The 22,046-nt window shown below is 43.6% G+C and overlaps 1 protein-coding gene across 8 annotated transcripts in view; it reads right to left on the minus strand.

The window, feature by feature from the left end:
- Positions 1–1,252: 1,252 nt before the first annotated feature.
- snphb (syntaphilin b) overlaps positions 1,253–22,046 on the minus strand; it is a 31,549-nt gene continuing 10,755 nt past the window's right edge. The window contains exons 1-7 of one of the 8 annotated variants that reach the window (XM_049016443.1): positions 20,688–20,920; positions 11,775–11,874; positions 8,426–8,491; positions 7,045–7,152; positions 6,523–6,624; positions 6,123–6,272; positions 1,253–5,171 (exon numbers count right to left, since the gene is read on the minus strand). In XM_049016443.1, coding sequence (XP_048872400.1) covers positions 3,878–5,171; positions 6,123–6,272; positions 6,523–6,624; positions 7,045–7,152; positions 8,426–8,491; positions 11,775–11,818 — 1,764 coding nt within the window. In that variant the 5' untranslated portion in view covers positions 11,819–11,874; positions 20,688–20,920 and the 3' untranslated portion in view covers positions 1,253–3,877. Of the gene's footprint in view, positions 5,172–6,122; positions 6,273–6,522; positions 6,625–7,044; positions 7,153–8,425; positions 11,753–11,774; positions 11,875–20,426; positions 20,630–20,687; positions 20,921–20,941; positions 21,072–22,046 lie in introns of those variants that run through there. The other 7 variants (XM_049016444.1, XM_049016441.1, XM_049016446.1 and 4 more) reach the window with 7 other exon arrangements.

Here is a 22,046-nt window from a genome sequence, read left to right on the forward strand (position 1 = left end):
TCACTCTCTTCTCAGCTGAGGTGAGGTTCCTGGCTGTCTTCGAATATGGACAGAAAGAGGAATTGGTATTTGTTGTGCTACAAAATAGCTAAATCCTTGGGATAGAAATTCATGTAATGATTCAATATTAATACTACAAAAGCTGATTAAAGATCAGCAACGCTTTCTGACCATACTTGACTTGTATCGCTCTACACCCTGCATGTGAATTTGTGTTTTTGACGTAATACGATACAGGTAAATGACTCTAAGGATGGCAGTAGTTATACATTTTAGCTTAAAATAATCAGGAACAGGCCAATTGTTCTAAGTAGCTGTTATATTATTTTGATGGTTGTTTAACATTACGGGATTAAAGCGTTTTGCTTAGCCTTCCCAGGTTAAACCATTTAGTGCTGGAAAGTTGCACCTGCTGTGGCTTTTAAAATCAGTCGTTATAGTCATGATTGCAGGTTTTTAATGATCAGAACTGTCACTAATAGTTAGGCGACGAACACTTTGCTACATGAAGTGAAAATCTAAAGGGGGGGATCCTGGTTTGACACCCTACTCCAGATCACAGCTGCCAAGGGTGGAGAAGCACCATCAATGCTTGATGCGTGTCCTGCTAACCAAAGAGCCAGAACCTCAAAACCCTTACTAAACACTTGTTACACCTTGTTAGCAGGGTTTTCAAGATCAATGAGGTACACACTGGATGGTCTGTCTCGATTCAGAGAAGGAAAGGCACATCCAAGTCAAATATTTTGAGCTCTCTGCCTCCAAGTTCATCCATCTTGAAAGGGGGTGAGAGCACGGTGCTGATGGTTACTGTCGCTATAGAGATGGGACATGACACTGTTGCTGGGAATCCCGCAGTGAGGCGATTATGCTTTCACAATTGAGGGCTGTGGTCCAAATCCCTAACTTCCTGCTCTTCAGCAGCACTGCAAGGGCACATGTGGCCAACAGCTCACTGTGCCGAGAGACTGGAGCTGTTTAGTCACTGAGGCCCTGCCCAGTACCAGTGATCTGCTGAGGAACTACAAATGCATCTAATGCACTGCTTACCAATGTCATGGTCAAAGCCATTAGATAGCAGTGCTAACCACTGCACCACCATGCTACCTCATGCAGAAACATCCACAAGAAAAACTGTAATGGATTCACTTTAGTCCAATAACATTACAATGACAAAAACCAGGCCTTGATTTATTAAGTTGTGTTCTGGTCTTTGTTGGTAAGTAAAGATTAAAAGGTTTCATCAGTCACGACTTGTTTTACCATATTTATTTATTACAGGTTGCCAGGCTTATTAGACACCAGTTGTTTTTTAGCCTTAAATCAATGTCCTCAGACTGCATATCTTCATTTCATATCAGTCCTCCTCCACCTCCATATGAGCTCACCTGTAGCGTTCTGCTTGAAAGCCCCACGAGTCATGAATGCTCCAAGGGATCTTCAGCATGCCGGTGAGATGCCCAGCAGAGCAGTGTGACTCCACAGAAGCGTCCAGACGCAGAGGACTGCAAAGGTGATGAAGGTCAGAACCAACACCCGAGCCAGAGGTACATAGCCTTGAAAGTCATGGTCTGGCACTGACTGTACCACAAACATCTATGTTAGATTATGGCTTTCAAAAAAAATATGTGAACCTCACATATCAGTTTAACAGACGTTTCATGGGTCACACTAAATGGCACACTCACAAACCAATAATGCAATATAAACATACTTTCAACCCATAAATAGGATACAGATCATTTAAAGGTTTTAAACATTCCTCTTTTGTAGAGAACTGCTCCATATTTGAAAAATTATCAGTTCATTCATTTACTCTCTTTATTATGTTTTTAATAGTAAGTGCTTGCGATTTCAGTTTGAGATGTTTGCTACACCTGAAAGACTGCACTGTATTATTGTTGCCCAAAGCTCTAAAGGATTGTCAAGCCAACACATAAGGACACACTCACAATGAAAATAATAGATAAAGGTTGCAAGGCAACTTACTTTGCGTTCAGAGGGAAAAAAACTAAACTCTATCATAAATCATGAAGCTGGCAAAATTTCCAGTGCAATATTAACTAGGACACAGCCATCCAGTGTAAATTCTTCTATTGCAGATAAATTCAATAATCTAAAAACTCAGGTATTGGTGAAAATCTTCAACTTTTTGCTTGCAGATGTGCATCTCTGTAAGAACTGAACCTCCCTGCCTTCTTTAAAAATTATTAAACAAGAATGCATTTATCCCCTTATCACTGACGGGCCTCTTAGAGACATGCAATGTAACTTCAAGTAGTAGCTAATCTCATAAAGTGATTTATAGTGCGATTACAAGGACTTAACAACCACACACATAAAACAATACACTCTTTTCGATTATAGGTTTCCAGTGAAAAGTACTTGGTTTTGAACAATGTGTCCCCCCCAAGTGGTGTCTGATTAGATGATCATAAACGCTTTGGTGTGTGATTTGTCTTATGAAAATTTCTAATGAGCCCCCTCCAAATCCACAAGTGCTAGTTTAACAGTTTAAATAATAAATAAGTTAAAATCTCATAGTAATTCTAGGGCAATAACAAATGGTTATTTGGTGATGGTTAAAGGGACATCTGTCAAAATTGTCTATAAAGCATCACTGATAAGTACAATTTCACATTTCAGTTGTGACACGAGACCTTCATAACATCATAAATTGCGTCATGCATCCATAAGGCCTACAGGGACAAATGAGAAAGCACACACTGCCAGTATTAGGTTGTGATAATTAGGGAGATTTTAGTGCAGTAACCTGATCTGCCTCAGAACGACCTCATAGGATGAAAGAACTTATGCTTGTATGGCCCTGTCTGTGATTAGCTGTTTTTGTCTGATGAACCACATCGGTTTTACCTTCATGTTCAGTGCTGAAGTTGGTCCGATGCAGCTTACAAAAGATGTTATGTTTGGCTCTCAAATTAAAATATCTGTCTTACAACTTACAGGACAGCCTGTTCTTTTTGGTTACCATCTCACTCATTTTAGCTTGCTGTTCTCCACGACGTTTGTGTGCTAATTGAAAGTGTAAATGTAGGAAAGAAGAGGGAATCGGGAGAAATGGTGTAACAGGAGTACAGCGGAAAGAGGGAAAGAAAAATCGAGGGGTGCTGGCTTGTAGGATACATATAGGTTCATATAGGTGTTATGAAGGTCTTATGTAGGGCCCTTATGATATTGTGTTACCATTTTCACATAAAAAAAATTAAAAACAAGCTAACAAACATAACACTGTCACTCAGCATACCTGGAATAAACACAAATATTTAACATTTCTTGTCCCTTTGAACCTCTTCAATATTAGGCACCAGGAAGGATGCATGTACTATTTTGTTCAAGGTGTTTCCATCATGTGTTATAATATACAAATATGGACTAGGACACTACCGATTCTACGACCAAGGCTGAGATATCTATTACTAAAACTCACAGCTGCAGCAGCTTATGGTTTTTTTTATGTGATATTTTGCCCAAGGCAGCTGTTCACTCAGTTTCCCCATGATGATGACGGTCAAGGAGAAAAAAAGAAAAACAATCACGCAGACTCACGGACACAGAGACGCACAGAGGAATGGGTGGGGCAGGAGAGCCTGGCCACCAGAACCATCACCTTCCAAAGACAGGCAGATGGAAATAGCGAGAAGGAGAAAAGCGGAGACCTGTCTTTTGGCACTCCGGCTGGGTATTACAATCAGCATCGATCCAAAGCATCCCTGATGTCTTTCTTTAATCCTTTACGGGGAGGGAAGTGATAGAAGAGATCAGTATATGCCTGGAGGAGGTCGAAGGTCGGATCATAGGGCGAGTAGTGCGCTTCTTTCAGGTAACATAACTCGTTGGACTGAGGGTACGAGCTGGTTCAAATGGGAATGCCCCCGAGCCCACCGCCACCCCCTGCTGGGTAGTGCCTTGTGCCCCCCCCTCGGCGCAGGGAGTGCAGAGCGACGGTGCAGCAGCCCCGCAGCAGTGAGCCAATGTGGTAGACGGGCTGGCCGTCCCTGCGAGGGCCTCGGCACAGCCAGGCCACTGCCGGAACCACAGGCATCGCCACTGCCAGCAGATCCACCAGGAAGTGCCGACTCCAGTAGCTCTTCTGGGGAGTTGCCGAGGATGGCTCCCCGGCTCCCACGCCACCACCCTCATCCTGCTCTTCCACCACCACCACCGTCACTCCTGGGGGGGACGTGCTCTTGGGCTGGCAGGTCTGGGGTGATGGGGGCTGCAAGGGCGCCTCTTCGTCCTCTATGGGGGAAAGGTCCAGGGGGCAGGATGGGGACCGGGGCAGTGGCAGCGGAGTCGGATCGGTGGCCATGGTGGTTGCGGGCACCGAGGTGATGGTGTCAAAGTCCTTGTCCTCTTCCGACAGCCAGGTGGAGGTGGGACTGCAGGCCTGGGATTTGCAGGCCTTCTCCGTGATGGTGTCCAGGTCGCAGTTGTAAGGGGCACCACAGTCTGTCTGGATGGCCTGCTCCCTGAGGTGGTGCAGGTAGAGGTGGTGGTGGGACAGGCATGGGTGGCTGCGGCAGGTGCGGCTGCACCGCAGTGGCATTGCCCTCTCACTGCTGTAGAGCTTCTCATACGTGGAGGAATGTGGCAGGCGGGAGCAGACGCTCAGCAGCGATGACGTCTCCTCCGACAGCAGCGTGGCCTCCAGCAGGAGGTCGGCCCGACTGGCGTGGCTATCCCCGCAGACGCAGCCGCTGTCCTGCGTCTCCTCCCCCGACAGGCTCGGGAAGTCGGGCCCATTGCTATTCTTGTCAGCCAGCCCCTGGTCGCTCAGCTTGGTGTAGGTGGAGCTGCGGGTGAGGGATCGCGCCGGTGAGCCCTCGCAGGACGCAGACGGAGGCAGTCCGGGTCCCGCTCCAGCCTCATCCTCGCCCTCGCAGCTCGAGCCATTCTGAGCCAGCTCCATGTTGTAGAGCAGCGTCTCCAGCTTACGGTTCTGGATGTTGATGTCCTGGAAGTACTTCTGCACGCCCGTGTCCGCCTGGCCCAGGTTGCTTCGCACAACGTCGATCACCTGCTTCAGCTGCTGGATCTCCTTGCGTGCCTCCTTCAGCGCCAGCTGTGCCTCCACGCGGTGGCACTCCTCCTCGATCCAGTCCTCCTGCATACGCGACAGCTGGGTCTTCAACTCATCAATCTCAGTGTCCCTGGGAGCAGGAGAAACAGGGTGTAACATCCAGCTTATATGCAGCTTTCATATCTATTTCAGATACAATATCTGGAACTGCAAACAATATTAAACTTCACTTGTTGCTGCAAGGGCAGTTAAACATAAAATCAAACAGACAACACATCTAGGAATGGCAATACAATCCAGTTTTTGAGCTCTCCCAGGAGAGGCCTGTTAACAACAGGCTGGGGAAGGGAGTGGCCTGATAAACCAACATATGTCACTATTTCTTAACATAACTGTATATTTAGTGTGAAATTCAGCAACATGAATATGTCCAACCCAGGTTCGAGTCTCCGCCAGGGTTACATATGTGCGGAATTCTCCCCGTGTCGTCCTGGGGTTTCCTCCGGGTACTCCGGTTTCCCCCCACAGTCCAAAAACATGCTGAGGCTAATTGGAGTTACTAAATTGCCCGTAGGAGTGCATGTGTGAGTGTGCCCTGCGATGGGCAGGCCCCCCATCCTGGGTTGTTCCCTGCCTCGTGCCCATAGCTTCCGGGATAGGCTCCGGACCCTCTGCACCCCAAAAGGATGAGCGGTTTGAAAAATGAATGGATGAATGGATGGAATATGTCCAATAAACTGTCCAATGTGTCCAGTGGCACAAGGGCACTTGAGGGCTAGCCTTGAAAGTAGGAACACATAAATGGATAAAAATTCCCCACGAGTGACAGAGCACCCAGGTGAACCACGCCCAGCAGAACCACACTCGGCAGAGACATGGCCTGCAGAGACACTTCTGGAAGAGATACACCCTGTAGACATGTCCAGCTGAGCCATGCCCAGTAGAGATATGCCTTGCAGATACGCCTGGCAGAGACATGCCTTGCAGAGCCACTCCCGGCAGAGACATGTCCTGTAGAGTCACTCCTGGCAGAGACACGTCTAGCAGAGACACACTCTGCAAAGACACATCTATTGCTCACCTGTCCTGCAGCCTCTCAATGGTCTCCTTGAGCTTGGCCCGCAGGTGCCGAATGCACACCTCCTTCTGCTGTAGGGGGGTGAGGTACTGCTCTGGGGGCGGTGGACGGATGCCATGGTTGTCACTGCAGGAGGTGTACTTCACCTGACGCCTGAAACAGAGGAGGGTGTTAGACAACAACATGAAGATCAGAGCGAATTTTGACCTAGAAATTCTCTGTCTAGATCTCAGCCTCAGAGAAGAGCAGAAAAACTCTTTAAACTTTATGACACTAACCTACACTTATGAGGGTCCCACCTGGTTTTGATATAAAAGTTACCCATGTTTGCGCTGTGGAGCACATAGAGCAGGAGTAAGCTAGGCTTAGTGGACATCTTGTTTGCGTTCAGGGCCTCCGTTACCTTGCCACTGGGCTCCCGTCGCTGCCCTTGCAGGATCCAGAGCTACTGCTGAGTGAGGAGGTGCCATAGGGGTCCCTGGTGCTGACCGGGGCAGCAGGCCGTCTGGGGAGAAAAGGGCACAGAAGGCCTCAGAGCTCCAATATAGTGCATGGTGTCTACCCCACAAAGACACTGACGACACAGCAGGCCATACATCTCCCAGAGCAAGATATCCAGAGCATTTCCACAAGACGTACGCAAGACACCAGGCTTATCTTAAACAGGGTCTCACTACAAGGACAGGAATAAAACAATTACACAAAAAAAATTAAAATCAAAGGCTATAACAGAACACATCCTGAAAATGTCATTTGAATTCTCTAGAGAAAATGTAGTTCTTAGGAAAACAACGTATGGCACTTACAAAACGATCGAAAAACAAACAAAGTGAAAATGAAAGTAAACAAAATGGGACTGCTTTTTATGTGTAATGGTGGATGTCTAACTGGGAGATGGAGCTGTGGAGAAAGGGGAGGTGCTGACCGATTGTGCCGCTCCGGGGACAGAAATCCACGACTTTGCCGCATTGAAACCATTAAGCCTGCCTCCATTGGAATGTAGTCTAGCTCTATGAACCTGCAATAGTCAAAACTGGCCAGAAATAAGAGGCTATTACAGACAGTGAATACAGGTGACCAGTAAGCTTGAGGTTCAGCCATTTCCAGAAGGCTCCTCAACTTCCAATCAATACATCAAATAAAAAAGCAGCACATTACATGAAAACACAGCTTACACTTGAACTGTACTTTGGCTTAAATATAAACTTGCTTTCATTCTTTGATCCTAGCAGCAGAGAAAAAGAACCAGGAATTGATGCTTAGTGGGGCACCTCACAGCATCTTCTTAATCCTGGTTCATCACTGATTAATTCACTGCTTAGTTACTCTCTCTCCTCAGCATATAAAATAGAGTTTTGCAGGAAGCAGTTCTAATCCTACCCTAATTATGTCCCTGCTGCTTTACATGCCTTACAAAATCTTATTATTTTTGTGTGCTCTTCTATCTTTCTTGTTAAATACTGAGCAATGACTGGAAAGGATATAAGGAAGCATGAGTTTTTTTTTTTGAGCATGAAAAAATGTATGTGCAATAATAGTGTGCAGTTAGTCAAATGACAGTTCCAAGATATAAAGAGATGTAAGAGGAACTCCACAAGTGGTGGCTTTAATATACCAAAGTATCCTGAGTTCTCTCTGACCAGTGGAAACACTCAACATATGGAGTATCCCCATTTGCCAGGTGTGAGATCATGTGACTTCAATCAATCAATGAAAACTGGCCTCTGGTCCAGGTGGACCTGAGTTTATCCAAGTAGATGGGCCCCAGCACTGGATGGAGGGGACCCAAAGGAAGGCTGAACTTCTATAGCTACATATGTAGGAAGGGGAAGGGAAATAGAGGAATGATACAGGGCAGTCAAGCTATTGAAAAGACTGGTGAAAGCAGCAGAAGCAACCTAGAAAGCAAAAAAAGTAATTTAAAGTTCACAGATAGAAAGCAAGCAAGCAAGCCAGAGGGACTTGGCAGCACACCTTCTGCTGGCACATCTCCTCGTCTTGGTTTATGTGACTAATAGGCCGGCTGGTATTACGTTAGGTGGTGAGGTTGGTGGGGTCGTCAGCTTTACTTGAGTTGGATGAAGTCTTTTCTGATTCAGTTGTGTTGCGGTGCATTACTAAATGAACTCTGGATGACATTAGTGCCAAAATTTAACTGTTTGTACACGTCGCCACAGACGTATTGCAAATTCAACGGTGGCTCACGTGCGTGCACCTGTGTGCGCGTGTCTGGACTAATGCTACAATTTACGCGAGTGTGCATGCGTGTGTGTGTGCCATGACGCAGTGAAAGAAGCGTCTCTCACGCAGTAGGGGAGGACAGCATTTGCTGCAAACGCCGTTTTGGCTGCAGAGCCTTCAGGGGGTTGAATCTGGAGAAAGAAACAAGAGAAGGACAGGCATGGATGGAGCGTTCAGGCATGGGCGCCATGCTGCCTACACATTCCCAAGAACAAGGCAAAATGGATGGAAACTCAAAGTTCTACCTAAAACAATGACCTTGCATAAATTTGGGTAGATGGAAATCGCTATTAACATAAGCCAAGTCCACAGACTGTCAAGGTCCTAAACTAACAAAACTTCTTATTAACAGTGTCCTTTGGATACATGAAATACTGGTTTATTAATTAAATCAGCATTAAGCATTAAGCTTTCCCTGACGAAAGCCAAAATAGGCATGTGTAAATGTAATATAATTTGTGCTTTGGGACAAGTGAATTTTAGGTCGTGTCAGTGATGTGATGAAAAGAGCCTTTCAAGCAGGAAATCAAATCTTTGAGACTCAAACTATTCATGCAAACGTAATTCCATAAACTTCTATACTTAGCATCAACAGGTTCCAGTTCCCATGACCTTCCCGACAGCCATGTAAGCATTTAACTGGCACAATGAAGTCAGTTGAGAGGGACAGCAGTATGTTCTTTTTTTCATATTGCTTTATAACTAGAGTTTATTTTCCTTTTTCGGGTACTCTGGGGTTAAATTATTTTTCGAGGAAAATGGGGAACCACATAAGAGGTCGCCTAACGATGATTGCAGAGGCACGTCATCGAGGTGTCGGGAGACATTTTTCACAAGTCAGAGAGCGTGGAAAACAGAGAGGAACTGGAAGATGATGCAGGAAGGGTGAAAGGTTTATTTCACTGCAAGGTGCTGCCATACCTAAGAAATAAGGAGCAGAAAGTACTGTGCCTATGGGGAAAGGCAGGAGTCAGCCACTAAAAGCTTTATTTAAATTCTGATCAGAGAATAGAGGGATGGAGTGAGAGAAAGAGAAGCAAAAACAAGGGATGAGAGATACAAGGACAACTAAGGCAGTGGCGACTGCTCTAAGACTACAAGGGAAGCTCTGCTTCCTCTAATATGTCAGAAAATAAATGCGCTGTCGTATTTATATTGGTTTTAATAAAAGTGCGCTAGAATGCATTCAACTTCATGAAGAGCTCGCTCAGAATCCGCTGTTTATTGTAGATTGTTTGACGCAATTTTGTTCTCATACATTTCCGTGCAGCACAGTGCATTAAAACCTCCTGAAGCACAGTTTCACTGGACCTCTATGGCCCGGCACAGAAAAGTTTTTTTCACTGCAGAAAAGCTGGACGGTTATTAGATAAATGCACCAAAATCGTCACTTCCAGGGAAGCTCAGCATCTCGGAGTGAATGGAGCAGTGGGCGGGCCAGGACACTGGGCTGCTGCTTGATGATTGGAGGAGCTGTCTAAAGGGCGGGACCCCTTTTTGATTGACAGCATGTTTTAAGTAGACAGCGGCAGTACAGAGATTCGAGTTCAGTCCCATGTGGATTTGCAGGTGAAGTCGTAAGACAAATTGCTGCACTCTGTGTTTGCTGGTGATATAAGCCATTTCTGTTTGTACAAATCACTCTTTAAATAAAAAGATTATGGCGTTCTTGACTTTGCTCCTTGTTTCAGCATTGTAAAGTTAGTTCAATCATATAATTAAAGTAGCTCGTGGAAGGGGAAAATAGTCAGCTAGGAAGCTGTGTATAATGGCAGACGGTGCTAATATTGTTGACTTGCTTTCAGCGAAGCCATTTAATAGTCTTCCTTATGAGGAGAGCCTCAGAATTAAACAGCAGGGCAGACCAACATCCAAGATTGATTTGGTGCAAAAATCGGGGAAATAAAACAGGTCTTTTTAGCTCTCCTGGTATGAAAAGGTGACCAGGCTGACTGGAGGTACTGTGACAAAGAAAATGTACTGTTGGCCATGCCTCTTGATGAAACCTTCTCAGGGAATGGGATGTGTTGTTTGATCAAACGTGGGTTTTGGGGATCTGGGTAGCTTTGACAGGGCATACAAAAGGCATGAAAACATATGAGTTCATGTGCAAGGTTAAGTTGTCAGGGCAGGGTCAGGGTTGAACATGCAATCGATGAAGGTCTTCGCATTTAGGTGGCAAAAAATAATGAAACAGTTAAAAAAAAACAGGGCCTTCCTAATCCGCCTAATTCATGTGACTTGCCTGGCCAACAGGAGCTGGCATTCAGGGGGCATGATGGGAATTACAGGGAATTTACAAAAACATTAGCTAAAAATCACTCTGTCTTGGCCACACAATGTCAATCATCAGTCCCACTCAATCCAAAACTACTTGATCTCTGCTCTCACAGCCACTGTTTCTGGTAATATCAAAGGTGAAATTCAGACTGCTCCTTTTTTTGCAAGGTGGATGAAGCAACTGGCATATCTTGCCAACTGTCTGTCATTGTTAGATATGTGGATACTTCAGGTAGAATTCAGGAGTGCTTCATTGGATTTTTGGATGTGTCCGGGGGTCGAGATGCTCAGTTTGTGTTTGAAGCATTGAACGAGAACATGCAGGGCTACAGTTTTAGAAAAAAACTTGTGGCACAAACCTACAATGGGGCTGGTGTGTTTGCGTCATCTCTCAACGGCCTACAGGCCAAAGTTAGAGTAATAGCCCCTAGTACATTGTTTGTGCATTGCTATGCACACAGATTGAACCTGGTGTTGTCCCAGGTTGAAATTTAATGAAATGAGACAAGTGTTATGAAAAGTTATGGGCATTTCTTTGACTCAGGGAGACTGAGATCTGAACTTCAAGTGCTATATTCAGACCTTGACTTACAGGGGAGCAGGGGTAAGCTGTGTGATTTCTTGGTATTTTTAAAAGACATGGAGTTTGATGCCTCAGCTATACAAGCTGTTGTCGCTACATCAGCAGGTGTAGAGAGGAGCTTCTCCTGTTTAAAACGGAGTAGTCATACACCCGCAACACGATGGGCCAAGATTGTTTGAGCAACCTCCTGGCCATTGAGAGGAAACTGGTTAAGTCCTTGGAATAAACAGCCAATTGGTACGACAGGGTCACAGACCATTTTCTGCAAAAGGAACGGAGGGCAGAATTCATGTACAAATAACATAATGAATTTTATGATGTAGGTCTAACATGAGCTTCCCCTGTTTGAAAGACTAGCAGCCGCCATTGGACTAATGGTGTAACCCAAGAGCTGAAATATGTATACAATTAGAGGGTAGAGAGTCGGGGGAGCTGGAGAGAGACGAAGATAAGACAAGGCGGAGAAACCGGGAAGGAGACGTGACAGAGTATAAATCAAGGAAAGTTATGAGTTATGAGAGATGAGGAAGACAACTACATGCAGGGGGTACCTGCGTGATCCAGAGGAGGACTTCCGGTTAGCTGGGGCAGACATTGGGGCAGGCAGCCTATCTCTCAATGTGGATGAAGAACTCTGTGCAGGTGGCAGGCCTGCAGGTGTAAAACACACATACACAGACGGACAGACAGAGACAGACATGTGCGGAGTCACATAAGAACTATACAAACGAGAGGAGGCCATTCGGCCCATCAAGCTCGCTTGGGGAGAACTAAACTAATAGCTCAGAGTCGTTAAAATCTTATCTAGCTCTGATTTAAAGGAACCCAAGGATTCAGCTTGCACTACATTATCAGGAAGGCTATTCCATACTCTGACTACGCGCTGTGTAAAGAAGTGCTTCCTTAAATCCAGCTTGAAATGTTCTCCCGCTAATTTCCACCTATGGCCACGAGTTCGTGTATTTAAACTAATGCTGAAGTAACTATTTGGTTGAACAGCATCCAAACCTGTTAGAATCTTATATACCTGGGTCATGTCCCCCCTCAGTCTCCTTTGCTTGAGACTGAACAGATTTAGCTCAAGTAACCGTTCCTCGTATGACATTCCTCTAAGACCAGGAATCATTTTTGTGGCCCTACGCTGCACCTTTTCTAAGGCCACAATGTCCTTTTTAAGATATGGTGACCAAACCTGCACACAATATACTACGTGAGGTCTCACCAAGGAGGTCACATGACATGCCAGACATAACATAAAAGACGGAAGCTCAATGCAAGAGTGACACCTCGTCTCTTACAAACTAAATACACAGATATATGTAAAAATAAACAGAACACACCTGTCACAGTCTGGCTTAAAATCCAAAAGCCTTTCATTTAATTTTAGTAATCACTCATCCAGGTACAGTCACATTGACTAAAGGTAATATCACTTTTTATGAATTTCATAGATTTCTAATTATTTAAGCACATAATTAACATTTATTTAGTCATTATTTATTATAGGAAATTGGTTCTTAAATCATTGTTGAATGCCCAAACTATTCAATATATTTGTTAAATCTAGTTGCAATAAACTAATCAAGCAAACCTGAAGTGTATAATTACAAGATTCAGATGTAGCTGAATTACACCAAACTACATGGAGTATGTTTGGTAGCAGTCAAAGCACCGTTTTAGAACTATCATTATGTTTTTATTGGACTTTATTATTTGTAGCCCACAGATGACAATCCGCCAATATGTACCATAATCCACAAATATTTCACTATCTAAAGATATGTATTTTTTTAATTTCTTCACATTCTGTCTATTTGTGGATCGTGTTCTTATTTATTCATGGATTTTTGTCCACTTCGTACTGCAAAATTCACAAATGCATCACTATCCACAAATATGTATTTTTATTTGTGTTGTGTAAAATCATATCCACAAAAATATGGAGCAATTTGTATACCTGAAATGGGTTTTGCACATTTGTGGATCACTTCCCGTGTATTTATGGATTACGCAACATTTGTAACTCTGCTCCTATTTATTTGTGGATTTTTGTACAATTTGTACTGCAGCTGACCTGTAGAAAAAAAATCCACAAATAAGGTGCAGTTATCAGCTCCACCAGCAGGTAGCGGCATACTGAAAGAAGGCTAAAATAAGAATCGCTAGTTAAGGTCTGTGAAGCCGGCCCCGGTTGCTGGCCTGGTCACATACCTGTATGCACCAGTGAGATGCGCACCAACAATTTGTCCTCTTTTAAACTCTGTTGTGCCTCCTATTATGTTGTGTGGATTTTAATATTTTATGTACAGCTATGCTATTGCCCTGCTAATTCAGCGTTCACAGTTGCTGATGGAATGTGCAATCAGTGAAGATTGGCCGCTAGACTGCGCATATATAGAGTCACATGTAATAAACAACTGAGGAAAGCCTAGAGGTTAGAGGGCAGGGTCAGCCAGTGTTCAACACCCCAGGAGCAGATGGGTTCTACAGCAAATGGGGCATAAACACACCATGACACCAAGAGATCACCTTCTGAAAGGCCCAAGCTACAAATCTTTCTCTTCACTTCCTCTAGACGTGGTTGACTATCTGTCTATCTAAAGGGCCAAGTCTGGGGCTCCCTTATGGGAGATTATGTATTGAACATTTTTCATTAAATACGACACAAGACAAACAACAATTTTCAGTTTTGCAGCATGAATAATATTAGTCTGCGTTGGGTTGGCGCCCCATCCCGGTTTGTTCCCTGCCTTGCGCCCATAGCCTCTGGGATATGCTCTGGACTACTGCGACCCTAAATAGAATAAACAGTTACAGAAATGGATGTATGTATGTAACAATTTTAGCTGGCATCCCATGCATGGTGTCCCCCAGCTTTGTGCCCTATCCTGACCCTGACCCATCACCTTGCCCAAAATACACGGATAAGAAATGGGTGGCAGAGTGACCCCCCCCCCCCAAGCCACATGCAGTAAGGTGGACCAGTGCCTAAGACTTGCCCTTCCACTACATCCTCTGCCTCTGGCCCCGGGACAGGCTCCAGGTTCCATGGCCCTATTCTGGACAGACAGCATGGATAATAAAAGAAGAGACACACTGGGTCTCTGCAGTTGCAATGGCCTACTGCACCAGTCTTTCAAAATACTTTTTTAGTGGGTCCAGATATGACTCGTCAGGATGGGAGGGTGACCAGTCTCTATTGGCTGGGGGTGGGTCTGCGCTTCTGCAGGAGCCTAAGTGAAAGAGATGGGTTCATACAAAGAGCAGCAGATTGCTTTGTCCTGGGTATGACATTAACCTACATCCAGCCCTGCAAGTAAGTCCTCCCACTTTCAGGGAAAATTTGGGGGTTGGTGGCAGGATTGGCCCACAGGAAAATCTTCACACTGTTCCACTTCACTCAAATTAGTGTGATGCTGAGTTATCACCGACCCCACGGCTGCACTTGAGTTCTCATCCCTGAGGTGGTTCGTTGCGTGGTGGCAACATGCTGCATCAGTGCAAGCTCCTTACCTCTCTCTCTCTTTGCTAAACAGACCCTTCCACCCAAAGTCTTTAGTTATTGTGTTATTTTATTCAAGCATCACCAATATTAATCATAGACATTTCCAATAGAAAAACTGTTACATACAGATGTGAACCTCTAATATCCTCTAATACTCTTATTGTCATAAGTCGATTTAAGGTAAGTATTTCTCAGTGGCTGCAGTTGCTAGTAACACACCTGTACCTGTCCTTGGATTAAAAGCTGCAGGTCTTTGGCTCAATGAAGTCAGCTGAAAGGGACAGGCAATTGGACTTCTGAGAACTTTGTGGGGCTCTGCAGGTTAGGACACTGTGCCCATGATCAGAAGGTCACCACTTCAAATCCTAAGACCTACAGAGTCTGGCATCCCCAATCACCAATGGACCCTTGAGCAAGGTCCGTAAAACCCTGAATCTCCAGGGACACTGACCCTCCTCTGTATCCTTAACTTGTATCTCACGTTTGATGAAAGAATCATGTAAATAATAAAATACAGAAATACTGAATATTTGTGAATTAGTTTTCACTTTACATAAGCTTCCAACAGAAAATTAAAGTGAAACATCACCTGGTAATGTCAGCGGGGTTCACATTAGATGTAATTAAGTTTTTCTTTCATTTTCATTTTACTACTTAATGAGAAACAGGCCTCTCGTTCCCTGCATTGTCTCTCAAAGCAGTCGCTTAAAAAGAGTCAGTTATGCACTGAAAGTAATGTAATGGCCAAGGAGGAGGGAAGTACCATATTAAAGTTAACCGTCACCCTGCACAAACTGTGCAAAATCCAAAGCTCTTCTCCTGCACTCCCCCTGCACAGCTACCCTGGTGTCTAAGCTCCATCTGCTTGACAGAATGACACATTTCCCTCCATTTGATGTGACACGTGACGCCAGGCAGTCACTACTAATTCCCTCACATGGTTGGCTGCAGGGCGCTCCACAAACAAAACCTCTTTCAGCTCAGGCCAAAAAAAAACACAGATTGTCAGTTTGCACCCCCCCCCACCCTGTGACCACCAAATTGCCCACCCTCCTTCTGTTTTGCACCAAAAGCTTCACGCCACAGGAACAAATGGGATTGCTGCTCTAGACGGAGTGCATCTACTGTACTGCCGAATAATTTTTAACTTGTTGGACACAAAGTAAAATAAAGGTGACTAGCCACTATCGGTAAGTTATTATTTTTAACTGTATGGTCAGCTTTAAAATCTGTCCTAGTTACCTTATCTAGGCCAAGGGGGCTGATTAGGTAAATAACAAAAATGATAAAGTTAATAATAAGCACAATAATGCAGCGTTCTATTCATCCATCCATTCATCCATCCATCCATATTCTATATCCACTTGTCCCAGAGGCTGGGTTGTTGGGGTCCAGAGCTATAAACACAAGGCTGGGGTATAATGTGAATACAGCAAAACTGGCATAAATAACAAATATCTATTTCCCACAGTTTCTTTTAGCTAATTATCATCTCTGCTGGTAGCTGCCAGGAAGGTCCAGTGATCTTCAAGTGTGATAAACTCTGGAATTTTCAGAGTAATATCTTTTGTCTGCACTACATTTTCTTTTGCTATCAAATGCTTGCGCTACTGACGGGCTGTTATTCGGCGGTACTGCAGCCTTCTTCATTGGAATGGATTTTTTTTCAGAAACTCTTCATACCTTCACTGTATCACCTTTAGGTGAGCATTCAAATTTACTGTGTTGACCTGTCTACTAGTGGATCCTCCTTGTGGAGTTTTAGCAGAGCAATTTTTGCAACATGCATTTCTAACAACATTAAAATAATTCCATACAGCAGACATTTTTCTGTTTAGTATGCTAATGTGCAAAGCATTATGGGTCACCATTTTAAAGAAAATTGTCAGTGGTGAATATCAGCTCCTTTTATATAAATTTTATGATAACTAGAGATGCACGGATGGTATTGGCTGACACCGATCTCTAGTTATCGCCTACTAAATACATGTCCTATTCAGCAATGGAATGGAAACTAATTCCTAGTTGATGGGAGGGATTTGGAAGCAAACTGCACATCACTGAACAGTGAGGATGACCTTCATCTGCACAACCTGAGCAGCTTGTCCCCGCCTGGTGGGATTCTGTCACACACACACACACACACACACACAAACACAGGTTTGTAATTATATCTTTGTGGGGACTCTCCATTCAATTCTAAGGTGAAAACTCAAAGCCCAACATGACGACTTTAACTTTAAACAACTTTTGATTGCATTCACAGATCTTTGTGGGGACCTGAAAATTGGTCCCCACAATGTAAAAAAAATGGTTTTTATTGTATTGTGGGGAACATTTGGTCCCCACAAAGTAATATATAATATAAACCTAATCCACACACGCACACACAAGGATACATGTGCCTGCTGCATCATCTTTTGTCATTGGTATTCCTGCCTGTGCCCCCACCCCCCCATCCTTTTTTCAGCGGTATGACTGCAGCCTTCCCCTGGTTTACCCCGGATACAGACTGTATTTCCGTTGCCAAGGTGACCTTGGCTTTGCTCTCTGGGAAACATGAAGCTTCTCCTCATGCTATGACCAGGATTCTACAAGTACTGGTGAGTAACTGACTAGTGCATCGTATGTATATATACATACGCATCATATATGCAAAATGATAATGTAAAAATTCATGCATTTGCACTTTCTGTATAACGTGCTTGCGCTGCTGCACCATGCTCAGGAACGAACCTGCGTGCTAGCCCATGCACATACCCATGTGCACACCTGCATGTGCACATGGAGCTCCGTGTTCCAGTCCCCTGCAGAGAATAAGGCGGCGCTCTTCACGACCCACGGCATGCCACCAAGAGAATGAGTCATTCAGTATGAATGTGGTGACATGCTCTAATTTACCCAGCATGCATGAGGCCAAGGACACAGACATGCCCAGGGACCTGTCAGTGGGCCTAGCACTCATGCTACAATAAACACCAAAATAAGTACGCAATTCTGGCGCCTTTCCAAGGAATCGCTTACCCCTCCCTCAATCCTACAAAGCTGATTAAACAATCCTTTGGTGAGCTCAGCTTCTGTTGGAAAAACGGTAACCCCCGACCCTCCCCCACTGCACCTTCTACATCACCCACAAACAGCTGCCATTGTCACTGTCACGACAGGAGACCCTGTGGCGTGAGCTTTGGGGTGACCAGCTCTGGCCAAACATTACAGCTCATGGTTGCCTCTGATTACTATGCCAGCTGTCTCACTGGTACAGACCTTTTAAAAAGCTACACACACAAACCTGTCACTGAGTCAGTGTTTTTTTTTTTACAGTAACAGGGAAACATGCTGGTTCCTGAGGGTTAGTACGGCGTTAAATGCATTATGCAGTAGGTGGCGTGTCTCCGAGACACCAGCTTAGGGTATAAGCCTCAGGGGCAAAACCTCAGCCCAGCACAAAACTCCCTCTGTGCTCTGAGTTTAAGATCTTTGGTATCTACCCTTAACAATTAGTGTTGCAGAAGAAAAAACCCATCCCAATGATATAGCATTTGCTTCTTCAATTATTACAGTAGGGCACTTTTATGCTAAATCAAAATATCAGATTGAAAATAGAGGAAAACAATGCTTTTGTTTGCTGAACAGTAGGAAATTGCTCAGAGCACCTTGGGAGCAGCAGGGCAGAGAGAGAAAAATGAGGCACCTTCACAGTGGGATTAAATTCAACTTGCCAAGTCCAAAACGCATTTTTGCCCATGAGATCTAGAGTTACGATATCTAAATATGTGCAAAATCTACTGCATGGATGGACACAGGGAATAGCATCATTGTCACAGCACCATGACTGCAAGATTGAATCCGAAAGGATTCCCAGGTTTCTTCAGGCCAAAGAAAGGCCATTCAGGTGAATTTGTGAATGCAATCTGATCCCACCAACATGGCTAAAAGTGTGTGATCGTCATACTGCTGCCAAATTAACTGCACAAGTGGTTACTGAAAGAGGCTGGATGTGATATACAGGATGAGTTCTAATAATCATGGTCATATTGACTGATGATGACCTTAAACAACAGTCCCGTCCTTGGCAATCCAATAGCTGTGTACCACCTTAACTAATGACAATATGAAAGCATTTTACAACAATGTATCTGACAGCCCAAAGAATATACAGGTAAAAAAACACACGCACACAAACACAACATCTCTTCGATGGACCAACATCTCATGGATGCTTCTTCCATTGAAATACATTGAAATATCCCTCCTGCTGCGTCCCTTTCAAAACATCTTGTGCCTGACACATCCTAGTAAGGAGCCTTAAACTTTGGAGCGCAATTTATTGTAACTCGTGTACTTTTCCAAAGATGATTTTGCGTGATCCATCCATGCAGAAACCAGATCCAGAGAAATGTGGTGCACTCGGGTCTTTAATTGCATTGATCTGATTAAACCAAAATTGCAAAAAAAAAATCTGCAAAACCAGATGATTTAAAAACCTTGACCTAAAGATTCATCAGCTGTTCTGCCAAGATTAATGTACATTACTTGCTGCATTCTTGACTGCTACGATTAACTGCGCAAAAACAGTTTCAATTTTCTCAAAAAGCCTCACAGAATTTCCACAGAGTAAGATAAAAAAACCAATTATCATAATAGACCAACAACAAGCCAAGACTCATTTATTGTAATCAACTACATCACTGATGTTTTTATCGTTAGAATTCACCGACTAAAAGTGGGGTTCAGTCTTCATCTGACATATTTTTGATGGAGGGCCACCAAACAATAGCGTCTGTGGCAAGCGCTAATGCTAACCTAAAGCTAGAAAAGTACCAGGTAGTTTTGGAACAACAAAAACTTTTAAACAAGGTAACAAGAGTCATTCTGTCATCTAGCAACATGTCACACAGAATGAAATGTTTGTCTAGACAACTACAGTTTTAGGTATTAATTCCTACTAGTGAATCCACATCTTAACCATCAAGGAAAACTGGTAAATAATTTGTACCAGATCACTATTTCCTAGTCTTATTATGCTTCTTAATTGCTTGTTAAGTTCCTCTCTTGACCTGAAGACATGGTCAGCATTGGTATGACAGTTTGCAACTAGGCCAGTATTTTTAAACAAAAATAACAAAGCAACAGAAAGGAATCAGCTGGAAGCCTAAATGGTAGAAATGATTAATTAATCATTCAATTAATCGGAACTGGACGAGTGAGCGCGTAATCATTATGGTAATAAAAAGTAATCTAACTACTATAATGGAACATGCTTAAAAACCTACAATTTGTAGGTGGCATTTATAAGTTTCACTGGAAACAATCATAATCAAAGATACAGCTAATTATTAGCATTATGTAATACCCTACGGATTATTGTACAATATTGGAAATATATAAATAGTAATTTCCCCCTTTACGTTTTCTCAACTAAGCCGTCCACCCAGTAAAACGAATAACGTATGACTGTTTTTGTTATGATAATATTATGCGGCTTCTATTGCATTGCACGCATTTATTCATTGCCCATAAGTACTACTAGGTAATAAAAAACGTTGCAAGTCTTCAGGATTTTCAAGAATCAAGCAATATGTCATCTCTAGTGATGCAGTAAAAAAGAGTTATAGAATGTAAACACCGAACCGGTTACTGAACGAACGTCGAATCACAAATGTTCCGGACTAAACTGTACACATCTTAGTATACTCACAATGAGCAGTGCATCGGAAAAGGTTGCGTAATGCCTTTCCATCTTATACAGTGATTGAAATATGAAAAACACGCAAACGTCCTTAAATTTTAGAAATGACGGAAGTAAGCCGTCTTCATGGACAACGCTGATAAAAAAGGATGACACACGCACACTTCGAGACACGCATATGCCGAGCGCTGCATCACTACTGCAGCACCCAATACTCAGCACAAAAAGGTTTACAAACGATCGAAAAGAACGTGCCCATGCATTATTTACCTTTATGCACCACAGAGCTGTAGAAAATACGCAGGCATTTCCCATTCTGTATCCAGTGTTTAAAATCTCAACCCTCACTCTACGCCCTATTCATAAAACACTCCGCATGCTCACTGATCACAGTCCTTGGTGTGTCCTATATACACAAATAGCAACCAGAGGTGGAACCTGCATGTTTCACAATCAAATTGAATCAGCTTTGCAGATGGAATTAATTGTAAAACTGATATAATCAGAACAGTGTAGAGCTTTACCTGTATACCACTCCGGTATTGGTTCAATGATCCATGACCACGTACCCAGTTTCAGTACCCATTGATTCTCACTCCAGACTTGCGCAGCCGCTCGCGTGGAAGGCGCAGGTGAAGGAGAGGGGCACTGCGGCGTGAGTGCCGGAGCGCCGGGAGCCAGCGGGCAGTGCACAGACAGAGGCAGCTGCGTAACGTCTTAAAGCGATACTCTTCTTCCTAAGAGCGGTCACTGATGATCTCGAGTGTTACAGTAGTACCGGAGTTACCAAAATATCACTCAATGTGACTGTTGTATCGTGAAATCTGACGCGTATATTAAGTGATAAACAAATTAAAAGTTGCATTTTGATGGCAAATATCAGCGACTAGTTAGAGCATTGTGACCTTGGGAACGAAATATTTAAACTAAATTTATGGAGGGTAAAATAACTCCCAAAAATAAAATTATTATCCCCACTGTGGTACCCTAATTTCCCTTAAGCCTAATGTAGTGGTCATCTTAGGTCGAAAATGTTATTCTTTATGTCCACAATCTAAAACATTTGACCACTTCTATGAAATGAACGACAAAAGTCTGTGTATAGGCGTTAAACTGGTCCATAGGATACCAATGACGGTGAAACACCCGTGTGGCTTCCGACGTGCACTCCTTTATTTTTCACATTCCAAAGCAAACTTTATTGCTCCTCTGATACATATCCCATACGGCAGTCACAAACAAACAAAAAAAAAACTAATCGGTGAAGCACTTTCTTGTACGATACGCTACACAATACTCAAATTATAATGGCAGGTTTAACACAAAATATTCTAACAATATACTTAAACAGAAAATACACAATTCTGTATAAATGACGATTTCACCTAAATAGAGGAAGGACATGGTACACAGTGCTGGTGAAATCAATTTCATTAAAAACAAATTCGGTCCCTATGGGGTCCGTATGACCCTGGGTGCTGGGGAGGGGTCTTAGGCACTTCTAAATGAAGAAAGGGGGAGATACTCTAATGAAGTCCAATTTAGTTGTTTTTAGTTGTGTTTTTTTGAAACACACACACAACACCTCTTTGATGGACCAACATCTCATGGATGCTTCCATCATTGGAA

The sequence above is a fragment of the Brienomyrus brachyistius genome, chromosome 6, assembly GCF_023856365.1.
Source record: "Brienomyrus brachyistius isolate T26 chromosome 6, BBRACH_0.4, whole genome shotgun sequence".
NCBI classification, from domain to species: domain Eukaryota; kingdom Metazoa; phylum Chordata; class Actinopteri; order Osteoglossiformes; family Mormyridae; genus Brienomyrus; species Brienomyrus brachyistius.